We start from the raw sequence: 26,727 nt of genomic DNA on the forward strand, positions 1-26,727 counted from the left end.
CCCAATGTGGCCACAAGAGCAAAGGAGTTGCTTCTACTCTGAGAAAGTATATTAGCCAAATGTACTGCTCTGTTAGCATTTCAGCTACAGTGTACAAGGGGTGGAACTTGGGCAAGAGTTGATTGATTTCAGCAACAATCAAAGGAGATTAAAAAAAAGAAGAGTATTTAAAAATACCTGATAGCATGCATACTCTTGTGGAAAATGCCAATGTAGCCTTTGAACCTGATACGCAAACTCTCTGCTCTGCCACCCACTGGCTTGTTGAACCTGTGTTAATTCCATCAAGCTCTCGGGCTTCGGTATCCCTCCACACAAAATAAGAAGGCTAATATATCTATCACATAAGGTTCTTGTGGGTCCAATGAGAGAAGTAAAGTATCTAACACACAGAAGATCTGTCAGTAGATAAGCCCAATATGAAGGCAAAGTCGAATCAGATCTAACTACAGTGATAATCACAGAATGATATTTAAAAATGACCAACAGAAGACCCAAGTGCTTTACTAGGCTCTTGTAGACAGATAACTTTTATACAAATGGCCCTTACTGTGAAGAAGATGGCTTAATATTTATAATATCTCTTAAGCAAAACAAAGTTGAATTCTTATTTCCCTTTCCTTCCAAGTCAAGAAATATCTAAAGAACCACATAGCTCATAAACATGGTCCCCAAGTACACTTCTCACTTGAAAAACCAGATCCTAAAGTGTTACACAGTTAAATTTAAAAACATGGAAGTGCTCTTTACTGTCATGAGATGTTTTTTAAAATTCTGACAAATTTATTAGCACTGCATTAACACAGTCAAGAGCATTTTAAAAGCAGTTTAGTACTGCTACATTGTAGCATATAATAGGCATTAAAATATTCAAGAATTTTTGTATCAGTATTAAGGGTAAAATAAGATCTAAGAATAGATGGCTTTCAAATACAATATTTTTCAATATTATTGTGAAATCAGCTTTTAAATAGAATCATTTAAACATAACTTTATTATTTTTTAGAATTTTAATTTTTTACAATTTATTTATTTTAGAGAGGGTGTGTGCATGCATGAGAGCAGGGGGAGAGGGAGAAAATCTTCAGCAGACTCTCCGTTGAGTGAGGAGCCCCACCTGGGCTTAATCCCACGACCCTGAGATCATGACCTGAGCCGAAATCAAGCATCAATAATGCTTAACTGACTGAGTCACCTGGGCACTCCTAAACATAATAATTTTATTACCTAAAATCTACATGAGTTTAACCAACATTTGTACCAAATAACACAGAATTTTGAGCCTTTAAGTTAACTACCCATGAACTGTTACTTAACAGAATGAGAGCTTTCACCCCCCAAAACCCACATTTGGTAATAAGTAAGGTCAGTTGTTTCCCATAGGCTACAAAACTCTATGTTTCCCTCCTAAATTCTCCTACTAGAATTTTTTGTCAAATAATTATTTTCTCATTAATCTGCATTTTTTACAGTTGTGCTATATACTAGAAGCATACATCTATCTTTTGTAACTGCATTATTTTATGTGTCATATATGATCAATATGCCTTTTCCTAAATTAAGCTTTTAAGCTTTTCTTGGCTGCAATTATATAAATCCTACTGGTTGCAAAACTCAAAAGCAGTTAGAAACTAGTATTTACCAATGTGAGAAACTATGGTTTAGGGGAAATAAAACCAAAAGCAGGCCTGGAGGCAAAATGGAAAAAATCTAAGTATCCTTATTCTCTTAACATCATAGTTGCAATTAAGAACAATCCTGGGACACCTGGGTGGCTTAGTGGGTTAAGCCCCTGGCTCTTGGTTTTGGCTCAGGTCATGATCTCAGGGTTGAGAGCAAAGGAGTTGCTTCTACTCTGAAAAAGTATATTAGCCAAATGTACTGCTCTGTTAGCATTTCAGCTACAGTGTACAAGGGGTGGAACTTGGGCAAGAGTTGATTGATTTCAGCAACAATCAAAGGAGATTAAAAAAAAGAAGAGTATTTAAAAATACCTGATAGCATGCATACTCTTGTGGAAAATGCCAGTGTAGCCTTTGAACCTGATACCCCATGTCAGGCTCCGAGCTCAGTGAGGAGTCTGCTTGAGATTCTCTCTCTCCTTCTCCACCCACCCCCTGCTCACATTCTCTCTCTCAAATAAATAAAATCTTAAAAAAGACAATCCTCTGTCATTTTTAACTTGTGCTAATTATAAAATTCTATAAAAATATGAGGATCCAAAAGTGAAATTCTAGATGTACCTCATTAGCATTTGTAAGTTGGTGCCATGTTTTGCAAAATCCCATATAGATACCATGCCACCTGATCAACTCCACTTAGAAATTATGTCTAAAAACTAATTCTAACTAATGAAACTGCTATGAACTCAAAGTTAAGAAGTGGTGTTATACTAATGAAACTTTATATTGGAACACAACTTTCTATATTATACACAATACTGAACTTCTCTAAATTTGGAGGAATAAAGATTCTTTGATAGTGTGTTAGTGCTAGTTCAAAACCGGGTAATACTAAATTTTAAATGTATTTAAGGTTTCTGGTGCCAGATTTTCCACTTGAAGGGCAGAAGTGAATTAAACATAGGAATTAATCATGAGTTCAAAGTCCAGTTATTTTGATCCTAAAGAAATACTAGCATTTGAAAAAGTAGGTCAAAGGTCACTAAGATATAAATTATAAGAGAATTCAAACTATAAATCAGTTTATAAAAAGCTTTTTTTTTCTTCCAAAAATCATCAAACTCTTCAAAGTTGAGAATCTCACATTAAGGTTTCTTAAATGGGATCTCTTTTTTCAGAACAAATAATCTCTTAACTTTTACTACGGTTTATCCATTGTTAGGATTAAAATATTAGTAAGAAGTGGAATGTCTCCCAAAACACTGAGAATTTTTTGGTAAACCCACCCTCCTTTTCAGTCATTGTAAAAGGCCATGATGTGCTATGAATTAAGCATACTGACATTTCTTCAGGATAAGCACCATTAGCACTAATTGAAGTTTCTTTTTTTTAATTAGCAAAATCTGAATTAAACGGAATTAATGAAAAACAGTTTCTACCAATCTGAGATCATGATCTGGAAAGCAAGTGAAGAATTGCACTTGCACACAAATTTCTGACAAAGAAAAAAAATTTTTTTTGGACAAAAAACAGCCCACGCAGTTCTGTATTAAATAGTCGGATATGCAGAATTACACTGGATTCCTCATAAATCCTTAACATAGATCCATAGAAAACCGTAACTCTACCATCACCTACCCTGTGATCTTGGCTCGGATGCTTACCTTCTCTGGGCCTCAATTTTTCATGTCTAAAATGGGGATAATAACAGTACCTATTTTATGGGCTGCTACAAGGAGTAAATGAAATAAAGATGAATTGTACCTAGCACATGGTAAGAGCTTAAGAAATGTTAGCTATTCAGCTGGACATTCCCTGACAGATTTCACAACTCTAAAAGGTATCTGGTTTTGCCTACAAACTTGTATGTATTGCACACATCCATTTTATAAAAGATATCTTGGCTTAGTAAATAAGAATATTTGTAAAAACACGACCAAGGGTGGGTATGTTGATCCACAAGTTGGAGTAGCATCTGAAGCATAGCTAAAAAACTTTTTTTTCAACTGAATTATAGTCAATGTAACTTGTGAAAAATACTTTCTGGTAATAGAAGTTATACTGTTCATTAAGTAATCAAATGACCTATTGCGTAAGATTTTAATAGGAAAAAGTTAATTCTGCCCAAATATACTTTTGCTAAGTAACAGGTATAACCCACAGCTCTCTTGTTGTAATCTAGAGGACTTACATGAAGTTGGTTTAAAAAAAAAAGGGTTTAAGGCTGCTATGAATAAAATTTAAATATCAGTTTCTGGTACTTAATTTGAGATTAGTGTCTCCTGCAGCTCTAAAATTCATTTTTTAGTGATGCTGAATGTGATTCTCGAATTATTCATCTTACAAACTCTGGTGTTCTAAAATGTCATCTAGTACTCTCTTTCCAAATAATAACATTTCCCCCCTTAAATGTCATGTATTTTCATTCAAAAGACAAGGTGCTAACAGGTAGTTTTTGAGAAAGGAAAGAATCAATAAATGCTGTCTGTAGCCTATGAGCCCATTTTTATTTCCTGGCATAGAATATTCTATATCTAATATCCTGAGGAGCTGAATGAGCTGATGTATCCACAAGTAGATGGGGTATGGATGAGTGTGGAAATTTTGAAAATGAAGCACAGGCATATATATACAAAGTTGCTCTGAAACTGTTAACATTCAGGTTCTGAGACATTTAAAGAAATCCCTTTAAATTCCCCAGAGTCCAGGCTCCTCTCCTTTTTCTCTCTCCCTCCATCTCAGCCCCTGTCCTGGACCCCTCCCTTAACTCTATACGCCTGTCATGGTTACCTTGAGAAACACTGTCATTGGAAAATCTAACTCCCAAATTCTTGGTTGGACAGAATCACTGGACAGACAGCAGCCACAGTTAACATCTTTTGTGCAAGCTGTTGTGGGAAGCACTTGTTCATGCTGGGACCTCTTGCAAGAATTCAGAGTTATTTTAAGGTAGGACATGGACTGAAAAGACCCAGACCCAAACCAGCACTGTGCAAAAGGCCCCACCTCTGGGTGCCCACAAGTGTGAGGCAAAATGCCCACACTCAATAAATACTGAAATCTGGTGTCCTAAAACTCTTAGTCCCTGCGTTTAACAAATATTTATGAAGTTCATGCTTTGTACCAAGCACCACCTGCACAGAGTGGCGTTTCAATGATAAATGACCCACAGTCCTGGAGTTATATTCAGAAATGAGTATGGTGAGAGAACACAGTTTGATGACTGAAACCTGGATTGCCTTTCATGCCAGAATCTGTGAATTCTAGATTTTTTTTCTTAATTTTATTTATTTTTTTAAAGAATTTATTTATTCATTTTGCCAAGAGAGAGACAGCAATGCACACAAGTAGGCAGAGCGGCAGGCAGAGGGAGAGGGAGAAGCAGGCTCCCCACTGAGCAGAGAGCCCGATGTGGGGCTTGATCCCAGGACCCCGGGATCATGACCTGGGCAGAAGGCAGACGCTTAACTGACTGAGCCACCCAGGCACCCCATGAATTCTAGATTCTAAAAGAAACCAAAGCAAAGGCTGTAAGAGGCTATGTTTGCTGTCTCCCCATGACACGAAGAGCATCATTAGCAGTTAGCAGCATCTAACCTAGCAACTGGCACGCAGCAGAGGCTCAAAAAAAGTCTGGCAACCATTTGAGAAGACTGATGGTATAGAGGGAATCAAGTATAAATCAGAGATATTTACTTCTTTGACATCATCATCATTCGGATTTATTGAGCATTCCCAGGCACTGTTCCACCACATCACATATATCTTATCTCACCTTCCAAGTTTCCTAACCAATACAAATAACAGAAAACAGGATAGGACTGTACCATGTCTACCAGCCTTACTGTCCATCAGAAGTGGCAAGAGTTATTTTGACTCTTGGGTGATTAAAGATAATTGATAGAATTTTAGCACCAAGAGGGTCACTGGAGAAAAACACCACTATTAAGAGTCATTATATCTCTATGGTGTACAAATTTTCTTTTCTTTTCTATTTCCTACATTTTCTCTAAATAGTGATTACCTTTAAAATCTGAAAGCAAGAGGGCACCTGGGTGGCTCAACTGGTTAAGGCTTTGGCTCAGGTCAAGATCCCAGGGTCCTGGGATCGAGCCCCATGTCAGGCTCCTTGCTCAGCAGGGAGTCTGCTTCTCCCTCTCCCTCTGCCCCTCTCCACTGCTCAGGTTCTCTCCCGTGCGTGCTCTCTCTCAAATAAAATCTTAAAAAAAAAAAGTCTGAAAGCAAGTGAGCAGATGTTAGGGCTTTCACTGATGAGGAAACCAGGTGTAAGGAGGCAGGCGACCTGGCTAGGGTAACTGATGGGCCAGAGATGACAGCAGAGTAGTCTCTTAGCATCAGCTCCCAGTTAGGGGCAGAGGTCTGTCAGGCAGGTAACAAAGTTGTTTGCTCAAAGGCTAAGTAGAGTAGGGCCCAGCATTACTTAAACTGAAAACTCTGGAATGCACTACAGTTCTTACTCTGAGTAAGTTAAAGAGCTGCACGAGCAACAGTCTCAAGGGTTGGGTTCCTGACGGTCTGTGCTGCCACGCACAGATACCTTGCTTTGTAACGACAGGTACTCAGGTACCCTCCAGGTACTTTGTACCAACAGGTACTTGGTGACTCTGGAGTTGTTTAAAGTATGATAAAAAGCAGGGGAGTAAAAAGATTCAAATAGAAAGTGTCTTCACCAATTAAAAATGGTAATTTTCAACACTTTAACTTGCTGTCTAATTTCTCCAACTTAGCAGAGGCTGTGTGTGAAAGCGGAACTTGTAAATAGAGTAGGAACGTGTTTGAATAGCCGAGAGCCTCTTGGGTGGCCAAGAAGATCGGAGGTCAAGGAGCCACGACGCTCTGTATTATTAACTCAGCAGGTTACTCTGGAAAGATGGTGACGTCATTAAGCGCCTGTGGCACAAAACTATGAGTTCTTTAAGTAATGTAGCAATTTATGTGTAATAGAAAATAGAATATAAAGCCCTTGTTCAAACTCCTTAAATGACTCTCAGTTTTTCTTGACCTGGCCTGAAGTTTCAGGGGTTTCATAAACACCTGTGTTTATGCATGAATTTCTCCTTTCAAGCCTTCAGCAGGTATCTAACCACCAAGCCACATTAGACTATTTACACAAACAGATCATTTTTAGCTCCTGGGCTCTGTAATAGCACCTACGAATGTTCTTTTAAATTCTTTTCAAGAGGAATGATGTACCGTGAGGTGGTGGTGGATGCTGTGGGTCTCCCAGTGCCCCAAATACACTTCTGGGCACCTTTCCCGTTTCCACTGCTGAAAGACTGAAGGATTAGGGAGACACAGGAAAATCAGTATCCTCTTTGGGTAAGGAGATGAACATATTAGCTTAGTCGGTGGTGCTTTCTTTCAATGGGCTCTCTTGTCAACAGCTCTTCACTTCAGATATTTAACTCAATTAGACATTAGGGAAGGAGACATTCAGAACACAGCAGTCAGTTTCCTCCTCTGAAGAATGAGATGATTGATCTAGATGACCTCTCATGTTCCTTACAGCTCTGCATCTATGAAAGAACAATAATATTCTGAATCAAAAGTGTATAGATCTTGGGACGCCTGGGGAGCTCAGGTGGTTAAGCGTCTGCCTTCGGCTCGGGTCATGATCCCAGGGTCCTGGGATTGAGCCCTGCATCGGACGCCTTGCTCAGTGGGGAGCCTGCTTCTCCTTCTCCCTCTGCCTCTGCCCATCCCCCTGCTTGTGCTCTCTCTCTCTCTCTCTCTGACAAATGAATAAATAAAATCTTTAAAATAAAACAGAACAAAAAAAGTGTATAGATCTTAAAAGAAAATTTTGAATTTTAAAAATAAAAAAACGTTCATAAGCAAAAAAGACGAATGACAAACTGGGAAGAACATGTGCAAACTCTACCATGGAAAAGAGGTTTATATTCCTAAGATAGAGAACACTTCCAGAAAAGTGAGCTAGGAGTACAGTCTTAACTACATGAAAAGATGCTCAACCATATGCTTTGTAAGAAGAATCAAAATCACCACTAGATCAAGATTCCAGTTCTCATGTGTAAAATGGGCAAAAACCTAAAAATGCAACAAAATCTAAACAACATATCCTGTTGGTGATGCTGTAAGGAAACACTCACATTTTGCCGGTGGAAGTGTGAAATGACACAAGACCTATGCAGGGGAGTGTAATGACATGTAATAAATTACATATGCATTACCCTTTGATCTATGATTCCCAGTTCTAAAAATCTCTTCTGAAGATATTCTGGCCAAAAAATACACACATACAAAGTAATCCACTGTAGAAATATTTGTAATGGCAAGAGAGAGGAAATAACACGTATGCCCATCACAGGGAAACGTGTGTAAAACTGCAGTACGATCAGACAGTGGAGTACTATGCACCTGGAAAAAGGAAATGTGGACCATCTTTACATAACGCTATGCAATGATCTCCAAGACAAACTATTACATAAAATAAGGTAGCATATAGTATGTATTTTGTTATGCCATTTATCCAAGAAGTTAGAAGGGGATATGAATGAATATCTATTTTAAAAAATAATAAAAGTATAAACCAAAAAAGATTTTTTTATTTTTATTTTTTTATTTATTTACTTATTTTAAAGATTTTATTTATTTATTTTCACACAGAGAGAGAGAGATAGCGAGAGCAGGAACACAAGCAGAGGGAGTGGGAGAGGGAGAAGCAGGCTCCCCGTTGAGCAGGGAGCCCAATGTGGGGCTCAATCCCAGGACCCTGGGATCAAGACCTGAACCGAAGGCAGACGCTTAACGGCTGAGCCACCCAGGCGCCCCACCAAAAAAGATTTTTAAAAAAGGTTATAGAAGGAGGGTGAAAGAGGGTGAGCAGGTCAGTAATAGAAGCCAGGCTTCTCTGAATATTCCTGGTTTTATAAATTTGAATTGAGAAACATGCAGTATAAGCTGAAGCTGGCTTGTACTGGCGCTTGATAAATGTTCAGGTATTTTGTGAGTCACTTGTCTTTACCTTGGTAGCCTGAAACTGGCCACAGTAGGAGGAATTACATCATGGATATCAGCAAACATAGCTCCCGACCTCCAAGCCAGTTGTGAAACATTTATCAGCAAACACTGGAAACAAGTATTTTAGGAAAGTATAAAACAAAATTAAATTAAAAAAAAAGAACATTTCTAAAAATTGAAAGCAAGATGAAACAAATAAACCTAACACTGAATTGAGTGGGTAGCATTATGGCTGTTTTGACTCAAAAGCATGGTAATTTGACCATATAGCTCTAGTAGAAATACTAAAAGAACTGCAGAAATAATTTTAAACTATTTTCAATATTGTGGTGTGAATGTTGGAATTGTTACTGAGAAATTGTGAGTGTTATGGAACAAAGCAAGTGAATAACTCTGCTACTGTCATGAGAATTGGGAATTTTAATATAGTTTAATATACTGGTCAGTATATTGCTGACCAAAGACAGGGAAAAAATCTGAGCAATAACAGTAATAACTATCATGGATTTTAAACACATAAAATACGTTTAAATCCATGAGTTTATAATGACTCTCAAACACCTCACAGGGTCACCTCTGGAGGATGCTGGGAAAATAAGCTTACTAGGTTGCACATTGATAAAGGCAATTCTCCTGTTTTTTCTATGTACTTCAAGGTAACCAAGTAGTTAATGAAGGAGTGTTTATAGAAGTATTCTAGCTAATAAACACAGGAAGAATGATAGAATTCAAATACTACCATTCTGTAACCTCCAATGAAATAATGAATCTAGGTAATGATCAATGGCTAGCAACACCACAAAACAAAAGACAACCAGCAATGAAGGGCCTCTTGATTGAAATGTACCACATACCACGGTCTATAAAGAAGTGTACTTGCTAAAAAAGTATTTGTGTGTACATCTCAAACCTGAAGGAGATCAAGCCTCTAGATCTAATTACCAATCTACAGGAAATATAGGGTACAGAAAAGTATTTTAAGTGACAACAAAATCCAAATTGTGGGAAATCGTACAGAACAGATGACCCAGTTTTTCAACAAACAAACTGCAAAGGAAATAAAGAGACATGGAGAGAAAACATTAACAGAAACATATAAATTATGGACAATCCATGAACCTAATTTGGACAAACAGTAAATCAATCAATAAAAACATTCGAATATGTTATGTACATATATACACATATATGCACACACTGTACATACGTGGGTATATCTCTATGTTCATGTGTACATACGTGTGCACTGACATACATATGCATGTATGTGTTACATATGCATGTATGTGCGTGTACATATATTAAGATAACTGGGAAAATCTGAACGTGGACTAAAGGATTTGATAATATTAAGAAATGGTTAATTTTGGGGCGCCTGGGTGGCTCAGATGGTTAAGCGTCTGCCTTCGGCTCAGGTCATGATCCCGGGGTCCTGGGATCGAGTCCCGCATCGGGCTCCCTGCTAGGCGGGGAGCCTGCTTCTCCTTCTCCCTCTGCCTCTGCCTCTCTCTCTCTCTCTCTGACTCTCATGAATAAATAAAACATTAAAAAAAAAAAAGAAATGGTTAATTTTTTAGGTATGATGAAGATTTTGTTTTAGAGAAAAATGACTCATTTTCTGGAGAAGTATACTGAATATTCATAGGTGAACTGGGATACTATGTATTTGTCCACAATTTTTTTAAAGATTTTATTTATTAGAGAGAGAGTGAGCGAGACAGCAAAAGAGAGAGAGCATGAGCATGGAAGGGAGGGAGGGGCAGAGGGAGAGGGAGAAGCAGACTCCCTGCTGAGCATGGGGCTCGATCTTAGGACCCCTGGGATCATGACCTGAGCCGAGGGCAGACGTTCAATGGACTGAGCCACCCAGGCGCCCCTATTTGTCCACAATTTGAGGTATGGCGAATGGAGGGATTAAGTGGCAGGGAGTTGAGATTAGTTTAAATTGGGCGAGGGGTACCTAGCACTCACTGTAACTTATCTCTATTTCTATATAAGACTAAAATTTTCCACAATAAAGTTAAAAAGCATATGCACAAAAATGACAAAAAACTATGTAGCTAATATTAACAAGGTGGTTACAGAACAATACCAGACCAAGACATTCCAACTTAGGAGTCCACTGTGATCACCTGAAGAGCTTTTTCACAATATAATCTCGGAACTACCATTATATCACCGAACCTCGAAGACTGAAGGAACCGTGTCATGTCCCTTAAAGACTGCGGACCACTGTTCAAACTCAGTAAAAGTGGGGGCTGCACATTATTCACCCACTTTTTATATCCATGCTGGATACATAAGAGGTACTCAAAAAATATTTGGTGAATTAATGACTAACCCTTGGTAGTGAAAATGAACAGGCAAGCTTAGAGCAGCTAAATGCTAAATGTGCAAAAAACATTCATATTTGATATTATAAAAATGCACTTAGGTTACTGAGTTTAGAGAGCATGGCTTTCTGTTTTAAATGGAAATGGGTTTTCATCATAAAGCCACAGACTAGTCACTTCAAACAGCTACAAGTAAGCTCCCAGAATAAAAATAGTTTTAAATACACAATTGGGTGGGGTGTGGCTAGCAAATATTCTGATTCTACAATCTGCTTTGGACAAGACAGTACTTCTTATGTGACTAACAAAGCAAATAGCAGTCAGATTCCCTGTGCTGAAATAAGTACACTATTTGCAGAAAGGGATGAATGTCCAAGCCTTATCCAACCAAGACACCACATTTTCCAAAGTTAAAGGGGAATATAAATCGACAAATACCCACATGTATTTACATATCCCCAAAAGAAGGCATATGACCACCTGGTATGGACTTTGTCTCTAATAAGTACTAAACGGAGCCAAGCCCACTGTCTCATCATGGGGAACAGCAAAACACCTCAAACACAAGAATTCTCTAATTTTAAAGCTGGGAGGAGCTTAGAAACCTAGCCCAATCTTTTCATTGTCTAACAGACACCTAGAGAGTTTTGGGTGAGAAGCCCTGAAAACAGCTTGAGTAGCCACAGATGAACAAATGGTCTACACAGGTGCACAGCGCGAAGAGCTGAGAATTAATCTTCTGTACTTCCACATGAATGCTATCTAACAGGGTAACAGTCTCAATTATAAATAAATGTGTGTGTGTGTGTGTGTGTATCCATACAGACATACAAAAATACTAGAATATGTACTTGTAATAATTCCTTTAAAACAAATTCAAAACAAAAAACCCCAAATTCTACAGCCTAGCCTTCAAGAGCATCCATGTAACCTCACCTACTTTTTCACAGTCTTATCCAAATGAACCACAAGTAGATGGAAGGCAGCCATTTCTCTTACTCATCTTTTGAGGTATCTTACAGACATAGTAGAGCACATATAATAATTACAAAAGCTGTTCCATAGACATTCTCCAAGTGATGAAAGAATGATGAGAATATAAATTTTCAAATTCTCCTGTTAATCTGAACTGATATAAAAGTCATATTTCATATGTATCTATGAATATTATATAGAGACATATAGGACAGTGTAGATTTTTAAACATGGCAACCAATGAAAGGTTTAAATGGGAGAGTTAGGAGAAAGGCAGTCAGTGAAGGGAGCTATCCATTTACCCTTCTATAAAGGCTCAGTCTAAAAAATACAGAAAATTATATGTAGGAGAGGAGAAAGGGACAAGAAAAAGAACAAACCTTTATTCCATCCATTGGTCAAACACTAAATTATTTCAATTAATCAGTCAGTCCTGAAACCATTCTACTTTAATTCCGCAGAGGTTTTAAAAATGTTGTTATTTATGCCTGTTACGGAATTTTCCTTCTCACCTACTTAACCTGTACAGTTGATTTCACTTAGCTCCAAAACAATGAAATTAAATAAGATACAAAATTTGGTCTCTCAATGTCCTGTTTGTATTAGATTTTTTAGGATCCTGAAAACTGACTTTAAGAGTCCCCTAATATTGTTAAAGAGAATTCTAAGTGTTGAAAATGACAATGATAATGTTTACTTTCATCTTTGGGGGAAAAATGTTTCTAACTGGGCTGAATCAAGATTCCTGAAGGAAATTGTAAGGTAAGCCACTGATATTTTTAAAAAGCTGAAAGCAAAGTTTGAGGAATTTTTTTCTTCTGAAATGAACACAACAATCTCATCAGACATGGTATGACATTATCATGTCTTAAGGCTTTTACCATCTCTACTACAACTCTAAAGTAAAATCCAAAATTAAGCAATAAAACCTGAAGCTATTTACTGAACATACTGTGTTATAAATAAAGAGTCCAAATCCTTCAGGGTAGTTATATTGCTAACTCTACTATCAAATTCATGGATGTCTTGCCTCTGTCTGAAAACTAAAATATTTAATATGTAAAAACTAAAGTAGATATTAACATATTTAAAATTTCTCTTATTAACTTACATTAAAATCCTAAGGACTGAACATTAAATCCTAAGATATAAAACAACATACCTACATTTTAATTGTTTTTCTCAAGCTCAAAAGTAAGAATTGGAGTAAGCTATCTGCATAAAAATTTAGGAACATTAACGGACACACTGAGGGCCTTATGTCATAATTGAAGAATTTAGAGGATGGTTTAAATCCACACACACCCCTCCAAAAGACTTCCTCTCCTACTTTTATATACTACCAAATATTTTCAACCAAATAACACAAGAATGTGCTTTCAAAAATACAAAGGTCGTATTATCATCCCATCATGAACCAACCTAAATATCTGAGTAGTACCTTCTAAAATAAAAACTCAGAAAAGATGGTACATGGTTAAAACTATTAATATATATTTAAGACAAAGAGTTTATTTTTCAGTAAGAAAACAAGGAAAGAGAGCCCAACCTGATCTTGTATGCCTGCCCAACAGAACTTTCCACTATAATTAGTACTCTCCACTTCTCGGGGGGAGGAGCTTAAACTCAGGGGAACTTCATGAAGTAAGGGAGAAAGAGTATAAATACTGCAGGACAGCTCTGGAGAAGGTACCAGTGTGCAGACACTGCTCACCTGGACACAGGAGGGCTCAGAAAAGCTGCCAAGAAACCATCTCCAGGAACTTCTGGCATCCAGGTAAGTCTATGACCTGATGCTCTGGTGGACTTCCATGTTAGCTTGTTTGGAAACGAGCCTCGATAAATTAACTATTTGGTTTTTTTCACTAAAAAAAAAGTGACTTTCCACTAAAGTGTACTCAGAAAGTTTAATCCTTTAGCAGTCTCTATAAAAAGACAGTCCTAATAAAACCATATTTGTAAAAGTATGTCCTATTTAGTTTATTTTGAAATTACTGGATATTTCAACCTATGTTAAAGACCTTGAATTATTAATACAGGCATCTAATTCTGGTTTCTATATTTCTTCTTTAAAAATCACTTCAGTTTTACTTGATTGCTTGAATGTGGTTTCCACTAACAACTTAAGTCATATATTCATATAACTAAAAATTTCTAATTCCAGTTTATGGAATATATTAAAAACAGGATAAGGTAAAAAAGGTAGTTAACAAAATAAAGAATTCATGTGTCCAACACCAGACAAATAAAACAGGTCAGTAACAGGAAGTTATTCTTTTCTGTTTTTCAGAAGCCATCTGAGAACATGTTGCCACAAACAGCCCTTTTGCTGCTAATGTCCTTGAACCTGGTTCATGGAGAATTTTATGCTGAGCGATACCAAACACCTACAGGCATAAAAGGCCCCCCACCCAACCCCAGGACACAGTTCTTCATTCCCTATGCCATAAAGAGTAAAGGTAAACTTTATATATTTTGCTGTATTAACCAACTGGTTGTTGCTTTCTACAATCTTAATGATCTCTTGAACAAAATGCTTTTAACTCTATTTGGTGTTTAATTATCTTCAAACTCCCGAATTTGTCCAAAATATTAAAACAAAATGATTGATGGAAAAAAGCAGGTCTATTCAAGAACAATAACATCCTTTACACAGTGAGTAGAGTAGAAAGATGTACCTGAAGGATATTAAGAACTCTTAGGTGTGGAAAGTTTTTCCCTCAAATGGCGCTTCTGCACAAAAAACTAACCATAATGTAGAAATATGAATCCAAAACAAATTAATCAAGTTTAAAAATGTCTTAACGAGAAATAACTGCCAGTTATACAAAGAGAGTAGCAGGTTTAGGTATCTAAATACTTAACCATCATTTACTTGTACAACCAATTTGGCTAGCCCACCAATATATACAAAACTGAGTCTTAACTATCAAATGAAACCTAATGCTTTTCCACGAAATTTAATAGGCAAACGAGGTGGCAATTTTCCTAACTACTTAGACATTTTTGTAGGGGTTAGTAGTCAAGTACAAAGACTTCACTGCCATGTACTAACTGTGGGGCCTCAAGGAAGTTACTTACCCTCTCTGTGCCTTAATTTCCTCATCCGGAAAAGTAGCAGCAGTGATCTCAAAGAGCTGTTAGGAAGTTTGAGTTACCCGCTGTAAAGTACTCGAGTATTAGCTGTATTACTGGTACTTCACCTCCTCACGCTGTGGTAGTACTGGGGCGGTGGGTAGCTTTAGATACGTTTTAGCTTTGTTCCTGAATCTCTTCCCTAGCTGTCCAGCTTTCTCAGATATTATGAAGAGAAGTGAGAAAATGCACGCACACTACTAACAGATCCTCAAAGAAGGGCAATTATTAGGTTTCACATTCACTAATTCCACGGAATGACATCTGGCACGCACTGCCTGAAAAACATCTACTGAATTAAACTGCATCATCTGAACTGATTGTAGGATTCAAATTTCCTTTCCTTAGTATTTTTTCATTATACTTACCTATTTCACCTTGCAAATAATGCTAAGGATATTTGCCGTAAACTCTACAAATGATGCTTTTGGAGATGACCATTTTCAGCAAATTAAACTTACAGGATTGTCTTCTTAAAAAGAAAGATGAAATTTAAAACATTTCATGAAAGGAAGCTTAATGTTTAAAAATAAATGCACAGGTGCATCACAAAAACTCTTGAATGTCTCAAAATACAGATAAAATACGAGAAAGAGAAAAGTTATGAAAGAAAGAATAAAAGGTAAGGAAACCTGCTACTTCCCTTGAAGCAATGAATGGCAAGGTGAAATGCTAGGACATGTCTCACTGGGTATATTCTCTATGATCACAAATTCAGACTTTTTACAGTTTACCATACAGCCTTGAGTTTAAAATCAAATGCACCACTTATGGAAGGTTAAAAATATCTCTATTTTCCCACCTTACTGTACTGCGTCATCCTGGCTATTTCTGCAGAATAAATGAAAATACATATCTTACTAACAAATGAAAAACTTAGAAGCTGCATTTTAACTGCTAAACCCACTACAGTTTCTACTTGATAATACAAGTTGGAAACTCAAGTACATTACCATTCACTGGCAGGCACTAATGCACTAAAAGGAAGACAAAAGCCCACAATCTATACACGTGTAACATTAGGTTGATAATAGAAATACAAAAAGTGCCTATGTAATTCCTGGGCCCATCTGTTCACCACAGGCTCAAAGAGGGCTCAGCCAAAACACACCAAATTATGCTGCAAAGGAATGCAGAGCTGGTGGCCCCATGAGTGCCATATTCTGACATGATCAACCACTATTTTGGTTTCTGGACTTTCAGAAACTTTTCTGCTGGACAATCATTTTTCCTTGAGCATGGTATCACCCTAATCTTTCATTTTTTTTAATTGGCAAGCAACAAACAGGGGCTATCCCCCAAAGACAACAGAACTCACATTCTTTCTTACATTAAGAGGTAGAGGACCTATGAGGGCAACATTCCAAGTGACTGAGATCACCCTGTCCTTGGACTTCCAGTCTCAAATGGTGCTCTATGGAGTCATTTTCTTTTCTTTCTTAAAAGATTTCATTTATTTATTTTAGAGAGAGAAAGAGAGAGTGTAAGGGCGGGGGGGGGGGAGAGACGGAAAGAATCCCAAGCCAACTCCAAGCTGAGTGTAGAGCTCGATCTAACGACCCTGAGATCACGACCTGAGCTGAAACCAAGAGTCGGATGCTTAACCGACTGAGCCACCCAGGTACCCCCACTATGTAGTCATTTTCAGTAAGACTGTTTTTCCTCCCTATTTTAACAGTTAAACAGATTTCCAACCAGACTAAGATAGTCATTTTTAGTATGGATATGACCTTTAGGAGATTCAGAATAAGATTCTGAAGCAAACCCATTCAATCTAATATAGTTTGCATTTGAAAAAAAGTGCTATTTTCTATTTATTCATCTATTCTATTTGTAATACATTACATCCGTTTATATTTATAGACATTATACTGTATGTACACTAAAAAGTCAATCTATCAATGATATATGGAGATCTTCTCCATAAATTAATTTTTCTCACAGTCTTCTTCCTGATGCCATCTTCTGAAAATCCATGAGTGAATAAAGCTCCAGACATTTAAATATTTGCAAAATGAAATATAACTCTAATTAGTACAAAATATAAGTATCCAAGTCTAAAATAATGTTCCCATTTTAGCGTATCTACTTTAATGATTCTACGGTGTATTTTATATTTCATTTGTCACCAAATGTATTTCAAATATCAGGAATACCCAAGAGAATAATATTAGCAACTACTACTGGCTTACTACTTCTTACATGCCAGTTAATATGAAAGATTTTTAAAAATATCATAATGTACCAGCAATTGATAATGTGAACCATACCCATAAGCATATGTTTTCAAAGGCAATTTATAATTCATTTAATATTAATTCCAATTTACTCTTCATTCTGATTTCTAAAGCCATTAAAGATTTAGGTAAAGTTTAAGTATATTAATTAGTCACTTTTGTACAAAAAAGATGTGGCTCAAAAGTCACAGCCATAAGTCATTCTCAGGATTTTGACCAAACCATTCAATAACTATGCCATTTGCTAAATCTACCATAACTATGAACCATTATCCAGTAGTAAAAGAATCTAAATAGTATGCACAGGCATTCTATCTATCTTCCTAAAGATTTATTAAACACAAAATTATTTTAATACAAATTTTACAAATAGACATTTAAATCTTACCCAATTATTACCATTTTGCTAGCTACTGAAGAATTTCTCTGAGAAAGAAAAGAGTATTTTATTTTATTTTTTAAAGATTTTATTTATTTATTTGACAGAGACAGCAAGAGAGGGAACACAAGCAGGGGGAGTGGGAGAGGGAGAAGCAGGCTTCCCACGGAGCAGGGAGCCCGATGTGGGGCTCGATTCCAGGACCCTGGGATCATGATTTGAGCCAAAGGCAGACGCTTAATGACTGAGCCACCCAGGCGCCCTGAAAAGAGTATTTTATAATAGATATTTATGATGATTGCTGCCCTAAAGATTCTCTGATACGGTAATATTTCCCCAGTTATATATCTTAATACCAGAATGCTCTGTTAAATCCCACCTTTGTATGACTAAAACCAAATCCCTGGACACCTCTTATCACAGGGACATTTGTTTTACTCTCTTCATGACTGAAGCTCTTATAAGATGCATCCTGTGCTTCCCCATACTTGTAGCCCAAGAGCCCTTTTCATGTCACAGGCAGTGAATAAACAATTTATGAACTGAATTCATAATATCAGTAGAAGTATTTGGTTCAAATGGACCCACAGCTCTGTGAAATCAACAATAACTGTGTGCATTAATCAAAGAAAACTTTAGATAAACATTTTAATACTATTTTATATACTCTGCCCACTGGATCTAATTCTCTAATTCTTTGTTTCAATGTTAAGTCAATGAAAGGAGGGTGTAGGAGCTCATGTTATGTACTGAGGGTGAAAAAAATACATCTAAACTGTGTTCAGCAGGCTATGACAGATTTTCTCACTGATGTCTGATAGGATAGCTTTTGTGAGAGAAAGCTGTTATAGTTCTTAAATGTTTTCCCATTTATTCTGCATTTGTCTTTTTCTTCCTTTCTATCCAATACCTTTTTTCCCCTTTCCTCTCGAGGTAGATGATATTCCCAAAAGAAATGGGGTAAATACCCCACTGTACTCTTACTCTAGACAAATTCTTCAACCCCAGTTTATTTTCATGGATAATGAGGATGTACTGAAAGTATTTTAGTAGCCATGGTCCATCCTCTCTGGCAGTGTTTTTAAATACAGCATAAAATGTATCATCCGAAACCATTAAAGACTAGTCTGCCAGAGTGGACTGACAGTGCAATATCATTACTAATCCTCTCTCTCTCTGGGTGTGTCTATCGGGCATGTTTTTAGGTGTATCAGTAAGAGGAGAGCAAGGTATTCCTGGTCCACCAGGCCCCGCTGGACCTCGAGGGCACCCAGGTCCATCTGGACCTCCAGGAAAACCAGGCCATGGAAGTCCCGGACCCCAAGGAGAGCCAGGGTTGCCCGGACCACCGGGACCATCGGCCCCTGGGAGGCCAGGTTTGCCAGGACTCCCGGGAAAACCAGGGGAGAAAGGACCATCCGGACCAAAAGGGGATATTGGACCAGCTGGTTTGCCAGGACCACGGGGCCCACCAGGGCCACCCGGAATCCCCGGCCCAGCTGGCATTACTGTTACAGGAAAACCCGGACGACAAGGACCCACAGGAGCTCCAGGACCCAGGGGCTCTCCTGGAGAAAAGGGTGCAGCGGGAGTCCCTGGTGTGCATGGACAGAAAGGGGAAGCAGGGTATGGTGCTCCTGGACACCCGGGTGAGAGGGGCCTTCCAGGCCCTCAGGGTCCCATGGGACCACCTGGCCCTCCTGGAGCGGGAAAGAGAGGTGAAAGTGGGTCTCCAGGACAGCCAGGCATCAAAGGCGATCGGGGCCTTCCAGGAGAGAGGGGCCCAGCTGGCCTGCCAGGCCCCCAGGGTCCTCCTGGGGAACGAGGACCAGAAGGCACTGGAAAGCCAGGAGCCACTGGAGCCCCAGGCCAGCCAGGGATTCCTGGGACAAGAGGTCACGCTGGGGCTCCAGGAAGGGCTGGGCCCCCAGGGGCTCCTGGCTTTGGGAAACCAGGGCTGCCTGGCCTCAAAGGACAAAGAGGACCTACTGGCCTTCCAGGAAGCCCAGGTGCTAAAGGGGAACAAGGCCCAGCAGGTCATCCCGGGGAACCAGGTCTGACTGGGCCCCCCGGAACTACGGGACCCCAGGGACCAAAAGGCATGGCAGGCAACCAAGGGATTCCAGGCCCTAAAGGTGAGACAGGGCCAGTGGGGCCTGCAGGGCACCCTGGGGCTAAGGGAGAAAGGGGTTGGTCTGGGTTAGATGGAAAACCAGGGTACCCGGGAGAACCAGGCAGCGGTGGTCCTAAGGGAAACCCAGGGTTACCAGGCCCAAAAGGGGACGCTGGAGTCCGAGGACCTCCTGGTCTCCCAGGCCCCGTGGGCCCAGCCGGAGTGAAGGGAATGCCTGGACCCAGTGGTGAGACTGGTCCAAGAGGTGGCCCTGGAATGCCAGGGGCCAGAGGCCCCACTGGGCCACCGGGCATCCCAGGATTCCCAGGATCCAAAGGGGATCCAGGAACTCCAGGTCCTCCTGGCCCAGCGGGCGTCGCAAGGAAGGGGCTCAGTGGTCCCACTGGGCCACCAGGGCCTCCGGGTCCGAGGGGCCACACTGGGCAGCCCGGCCTCCCAGGGCCCCCAGGCCCCCCAGGCCCCCCAGGCCAAGCAGCCCCATCTGAGGGTTTTATAAAGGCAGACCAAAGGCCTTTTGTTAGTGCCAACCAGGGAGTCACAGGAGTGCCTATGTCTGCTTTCACCGTTATTCTCTCCAAAGCTTACCCAGCTGTAGGCATTCCCATCCCATTTGATAAGATTTTGTATAACAGGCAACAGCATTATGACCCAAGAACTGGAATCTTCACCTGCAGGATACCAGGAACGTACTATTTCTCCTACCACGTGCATGTGAAAGGGACCCATGTTTGGGTGGGCCTGTATAAGAACGGCACCCCTGTAATGTACACCTATGACGAATACACCAAAGGCTACCTGGATCAGGCTTCGGGGAGCGCCATACTTGATCTCACGGAGAACGACCAGGTGTGGCTCCAGCTGCCCAACGCTGGGTCGAACGGGCTGTACTCCTCTGAGTATGTCCACTCCTCTCTCTCAGGGTTCTTGGTGGCACCAATGTGAGCATACTCCCAACGAGCTAATGTAAGTCTGCTTGGAAAGGCATTCCCCAACTCCACCGCGCCCCACAAAGTGCATATGGAGGTAGGCCAAAAAAACGTGACTAATTTTAATTTTCCAAACACGCATTTGAGCTTTCAGACCAACCAGTTCTCCCCCCTGAAAAAGTGAGCAGCAGTAGTAAACGACAGGTGAAGACTCTCTTGAATTTCTAGCCAGCAGTCCTAAGGCTCTTTAAAGTTTTCTGTGAACTCCTTCAGTATTTAAAAATTTCACCCTGAAAGTCCTACTGGGCTAAAAAAATAAAATGATCACAAAGAAACCCTGAAATGTGACATTAAATCACGTTAAATTTGATTTCAGAAATTCAGCATTAAAAAAAAAAATAAGCCTCTTTCTACTGATTAACAGGAGAACTAGGAAACATTCAGAGGGTATCATGTCTTTCTAGAACTCAAATACTTGAATATCCAAATTTAAAAGGCACTGTATGCCCTAAGATCTTTCTCATGGTGCATTACTCGAAGGCTTACATGGCCCCTTTGTCAAGATCTATTCAAATGTACAGGTGTACATAAACTTCCTACAGTTCTAATAAAAAACCAAAGGATGATGTTAAAATCTGAAATGCAAGGTGCTTTAGCCACGGACATTTTCAAACTTTTCTGTGACTGCAGAAAAGCTTTCTATATACCCTTCACAACTTGGAAATGGGTGTCTAACCTAGTTTATTTATTTAATACAAGTGTGATTAATTTGATTTAATTCCATATTGAGTCTTACAGATTATGATTTTGTGGGTTTACAGATTATTGCCATATGGACCTTGAGCCTCCCACTCTAGTGAAATTACAGTTAACGTCAAGGGTTTCAAAATCTGGCTAGAAATGAAAAGATGTTATTTATTTATGCTCTGTACTGTATTTTTATATTGCTGCTTAAAACTTTTAAGCTGTGCCTCACTTATTAAAGCATGACATGTTTTACCTACTCCTTATTTACAAAGCAATAAAATAACATCAACAGATTTTTATGCTGAATTTATTTGAGAGCAGCAATTTGCTATTCTCAACCATTCTTTTAAGGGTTTTCACTTTACAAAGTTTATAAAAGAAAAACAATAAAGTGGTAGGTGGCTCTTACAGTTGTCATGGATACTGCCCTCTACTGGGGATGGTCATTTGCACATGCCCCCCAGCACTCCGTGTGGACTATGAAAAGGCACCCACAGGACCACATGGGACCTACCAGCCAGGGTTGAGGGCCGGTGACCAGGCACAGAAAAGTGAGACAATCTCCCCAAAGCAGTGATTTCTTCAGGGAAGGAAATAAGCAGGTGTTAGAGAAATATGTAATTTTTTAAAAAAGTATTCTGCGGTTACTATTTATTGCCTTGACATGTTTTTAGTCCCAATATTTAAGATTATTTTGATGACTTAAATTACGTTAAAAGGAAGGCAGGCAATTTTATGTCAATCAAAAAGCAACCCTTTTCTAAGCTGAGAAACACTGCTCTTGAGCATCTAGCAGTCCACTAGGTATCTCAGGACAGTCTGGTTCGAGTCCCCAAGGTAATCTATGATAAAGCATCCCTGTACTCCTTAGAAGTAACCTCCGAGTAACCTTACCAAGCTAATCTGAGATGCAACTGTGAGGCCCCACGTGCAACCTGGCCATGTCCGTGACCCATTCTGAGTCAACCAGTCCTGTTTTTAAGCAACAAGAATGGAATTCAAAAGAACTTCTTAAAATATAAGCAGTACCAACTTTGTAGCAAAATTTTAGATAAAATCAAGTCCTAATTGAGGAACATTAACAAGATAGGTAACTTCAAAGTAATTTACAAGCCGCACAGCATTTAAAAACATCAATTAGAAGGTCTCCCTTCACATTACTCACCCTTAAAAGCTGACATTTTATAATTGTGTTGTATACCAGCAACTATATCCTTCCAAAAATCAAATGTTTTTTGACCATTGTTCTGCTAAAAAAAAAGAAAAAAAAATCCCAAATGTTAACCCATGTAATAATGATGTTTTTAAGCACAGTAAAAAAAAAGCAAGCAATTACAATATTGCCGTAATCTAAAATCGGGACTCATATTTAGAAAAGATAACCGATGAAAAAACTCATTCTCTAAATGGGACTTTAAGAAGAAAAATCTTCCAAGAAAATCACTGCTACAAATACATATATACACACATACAACTAAATATTAATATAGCTCATGTAGCCCAAATAAAATAGAAATTTCTACTCAGTGTGAAGTCTAAAAATTATATATTTTAAACACAGGAGTAAATTTACAGTGTTATAGCTTTTGGGATATCAGAATGTACCACTTCATGTACTGGGGCATCAATGGGGCTAAGAAGCCTCAAGTCCTAAAGTCCTAAAAGCTGGTTACTTTAGAATTCAGCGCACATTTACCTGATTTCAATAAAAAAGAGCAGCAAATCTCTATAGGAGAGATGAAGGAGGTTCCAAATCCAAAACATAAACCACTTTTAGATTTTTTAAAACCAGGATGCAAATAAACATTATATTGAAACACAGAACGCTGCAAGGCCTTGCTTTCTTGGAAACATTATTAACCAGTGTCCTCCTATCTAAACTACTAGACATTTGTCTCTAATTAAACTCTCAAATATCTGAAGACTAATACATTTGCTTGAAGTCACTATGGATGAAAAACTGATCCCATCTCATGTAAATAACGTCTACATAATAAAATAATTGCTCAACGGAAACTCGCAAACACATGACTAACTCTGGCTCAAAAGTAAACCACTATCCATGTTCTATTAATAACATGCTCGTTACGATTTTCAAAGACAACATATGCAAAACAGAAAAGTAATTCTGACATAAAACTGGTGTCTGTTCACAGATTGTAAGCCCTAAGTATATTCAGTCTTCATCAACAGTATAAAGTCTACACGCATCAAACTGTTCAAAATGACGAATTTAAAAACTTCATCTCATTTTTTTGATTTTGTATTATTTAGAGTGCTTAAGGACAGGTGGAATTTTTTAAATTTTTTTTTTTTTTAATTCTGCTAATGAAACCAAGAAAATATTTTTTCCAGCTGTGAAGTTATTTTCTTTTTAGACATTTGCACCCCCTGCTGGAGAATAGGTTTATTATCCCTGGGGGGAAAAATGGTCAGGGCTACTTAATTTTCCCAAAATATTTGACCAAATTCTCTATGTTTTTCTTCCTTAGTCACTTCCAAAACCACAAAGAAGAAACTGAGTAAAACTCACTCAAAAGACATATATAATTAAGTCCTCTGATTTATGACTGAATACCTATCATAATTTCTGAAAAATGAGTCCCTGGCTCACCTTTGTCAGAGAGTCCACCACTCTGGCACATAGAAGCGCTCCTGGCAGGTCAAAGTAGTTATCATAAAAATAATATTTTCCTAAAAAAGAATAAAATTTTACACTGGGAACAAATTAACACCTCATTTACGTGACACACAGAAACTTGGCTGAAGAGACACCAGACTTCGGTTTGGTTACTTAGAGGGGCCTCTATTTCAATTCAGAATGGCTCTGTTACAGGCGTTCACTGTCTTTAAAGAAGGGTTAAGCTGCAAGAAAGTTTAAAAATGATATCCCTAATTTAAGGATCTTACGGGAAAAAAACTTTACGTAAAAACTAGACTATACCCTAAATATAAAATGGGTTATGAAAAAGCCACAATTTATGGTACCAATGTCACTGAATTTCAAGACCATCAGCCTAACACTGGAGCACCATGAGGTAATCTGCACAACAGTACCTTTTCATATCTATGCTGGTTGGTCCACCTTCAGTTTAACGTGAGAAGAACCAGAGCGATGGAGGAATAATAATAATAATAAAATCACATCGTGTAAGGACATAGTGTACTTATCTGGGAAAAACTCACGAGCACAGCACAGGCACTCCAGGATCTCAGGGAGGAGAGGGATTGAATTTATCCTGTTTGGCCCTAGCACAGAATTAAACTGGAGCCCTTCCTTGGTGCAGATGTCACTTTTGGACTCTGCCATCCCTGGGCAGACACTTGATGACCCATGTCACATTCCTCTGGCTCCTGTCTGATCCCAGCCACTGCTGTGCTAAATGGCATCATCCCACCTCAAGCACACCTGTGTCATGCACTTTCCCCAGAAGGCTGTGGACTCCAGGTGGCTCATGTGGTAAGCCTCGACCAGGAGCCAGTGGGTGAGTCTCAAGTTAAGGGGCCAGTGAAGGCTCCCGTCCCTTGGATTGACAACTCTGGGAGGTATTCTCAGTGCTTCTCAGAGATCCCAGTGGAATCCAGCCCCCACTGTTCCTTCCTTCTATGGCTCACCGTCTCCACTGTCTCACTCCTGTATACCAGATCGGGACCAACCACTCTGCTTTGGGGGGATCCCAATGTCCTAGAATCCCTAGAGAATCCTTGTACAAAGAGGACTCAAACAGAACCAAAGGTGAAGCCAGATTGTAGTTTAATGTGAGAAAGTACTTTTCGAATGGTCATAACTATTGCATACAGTATTACAGGTGCCTGATTTCAAGTCCTCCCTTCTTCCCATTTGCAAGCTAGGTATGAAGCTATGGAACACAGCAGTCTTGTTCCTTAGTGTCCACTAAGCACGATACCCAGCATACTGCAGGCACTCAACAAATGTTTGTTGAATGAATGAATGATCTAACAATGGAATGGATTTTTGGAATGAGGGAGTGCCGCAGGTAAATTAGGAGAAAACCCTCTGCAGGGGCCAGATGTCTATCCCTTTAAATGTCATTTAATGCCCGTCACTTCTTCATATCAAATTACTAAGAATGTATAAGAAATAAAGTCAAAAGTTCTCCTTCTGTTAATTCACAAAATGGCTGTGTGGGTTTACGTATCCTTTCCCTCAGTTAAAAATAGTTTGGTTGGCATGATCTTCCTGGTTTTCACTCTTACAGCTGAAATTACTGGCAGAACATCTTAGATTACTTTTCACCCCTCAGAAAGGTCAGGATGGCTTTGTCAGTGTGAGGAACCAGGCATCTGGAGGAAAAGGGAGGTGACATCCCACGTGCATTTCGGCTCACACTCTGCTGTGCTATGAGGTCACGCGATGCTCCAGGGCTCCCAAGACTAGGACAGTGGGCACAGCTTCCCAAGGTCCATGACCCTGCACTTGACCTACTCTCCTGCCTGTGACACCAGAGTGGCCAGCCGCTCTGGGCACCGTGGCAGCAGGAGAACTGTCGTCACTGCTGGTTACGCCCCCTTGCTTTTCCCTTCCCCTGTCGCTCCCTTTGTGGCCATTAACACAAAATTCAGTTAAAGAGCTGGAATACTGATCGTGAGTCTTGGGTGGGATCTAATCAAACAGCTCAGGGGTTTAATGAGACTCCCTCCCACAACCCAAGGGGCTGACTCACTGGACTGTCAAATGTGGGCTGGATGACCGCTCTGTGGACACACCGAGGCTTGCTCAGTCCTGACCTATGAACTGGGCCAGGCTGCTCTCAATGCCTCTTCCTCCACCGAAACTCCAAGACTGTACCCCATGAAAGCTTTGACTCTCGCCCCTCCTTAGAAGCAGAGAGCTTACTGGCAACAGACGGATTAGTGAGTTCCGTTCAGTAAAACAAGCCTCTAAGTCCAGACAAGTCCTATAATCCTTAACCTCTGCCCACTGAGAAACCGTTCCCCAAGAAGCCATTGCCAACACTACGTACTTTGTAAACTGCCTACTCGTACTGGTAACAGAACAGGGGCGAGTGAGTGACTGAGGGCAAGAGAACAATTTATGTTAGCACAATGTTCTCAATTGTGCAGATGAGTGATACCACCTTCCCTTAAAGGTGAGCAAAGTGATGCTAAGAGTGGCTTAGTAATTGACCAGATCACTTTGCCCAGCAAGGAACAGTCAATAGGAGCCAGGACCACCTGTCTCCACCTCCCCCGTGGTTTCTGCTACACTAAGCTGT

The 26,727-nt window shown here is 39.5% G+C and overlaps 2 protein-coding genes across 3 annotated transcripts in view; one reads left to right on the forward strand and one right to left on the reverse strand.

The window, feature by feature from the left end:
• The window catches only part of NT5DC1 (5'-nucleotidase domain containing 1), a 143,059-nt gene that overhangs the window by 104,129 nt on the left and 12,203 nt on the right, over positions 1-26,727 (reverse strand). For both annotated transcript variants that reach the window (XM_021693308.2, XM_021693307.1), the window contains exons 5-6: positions 24,105-24,184; positions 22,656-22,740 (exon numbers count right to left, since the gene is read on the reverse strand). In XM_021693308.2, the coding sequence (XP_021548983.1) occupies positions 22,656-22,740; positions 24,105-24,184 (165 nt within the window). The remainder of the gene's footprint in view (positions 1-22,655; positions 22,741-24,104; positions 24,185-26,727) is intronic.
• On the forward strand, positions 14,238-20,759 carry COL10A1 (collagen type X alpha 1 chain). The gene is made up of 2 exons (XM_021693306.1): positions 14,238-14,391; positions 18,889-20,759. Exons 1-2 carry the CDS (start codon positions 14,238-14,240, stop codon positions 20,757-20,759), a joined length of 2,025 nt encoding a protein of 674 aa, XP_021548981.1.

The sequence above is a fragment of the Neomonachus schauinslandi genome, chromosome 8, assembly GCF_002201575.2.
Source record: "Neomonachus schauinslandi chromosome 8, ASM220157v2, whole genome shotgun sequence".
In the NCBI taxonomy this organism is placed as follows: Eukaryota; Metazoa; Chordata; class Mammalia; order Carnivora; family Phocidae; genus Neomonachus; species Neomonachus schauinslandi.

Coding starts and splice junctions, on each gene's coding strand:
- COL10A1 (XM_021693306.1), top strand. CDS start 14,238: ATGTTGCCACAAACAGCCCTTTTGCTGCTAATGTCCTTGAACCTGGTT. Junction 14,392..18,888: donor CTATGCCATAAAGAGTAAAG/GTAAACTTTATA, acceptor GCATGTTTTTAG/GTGTATCAGTAAGAGGAGAG.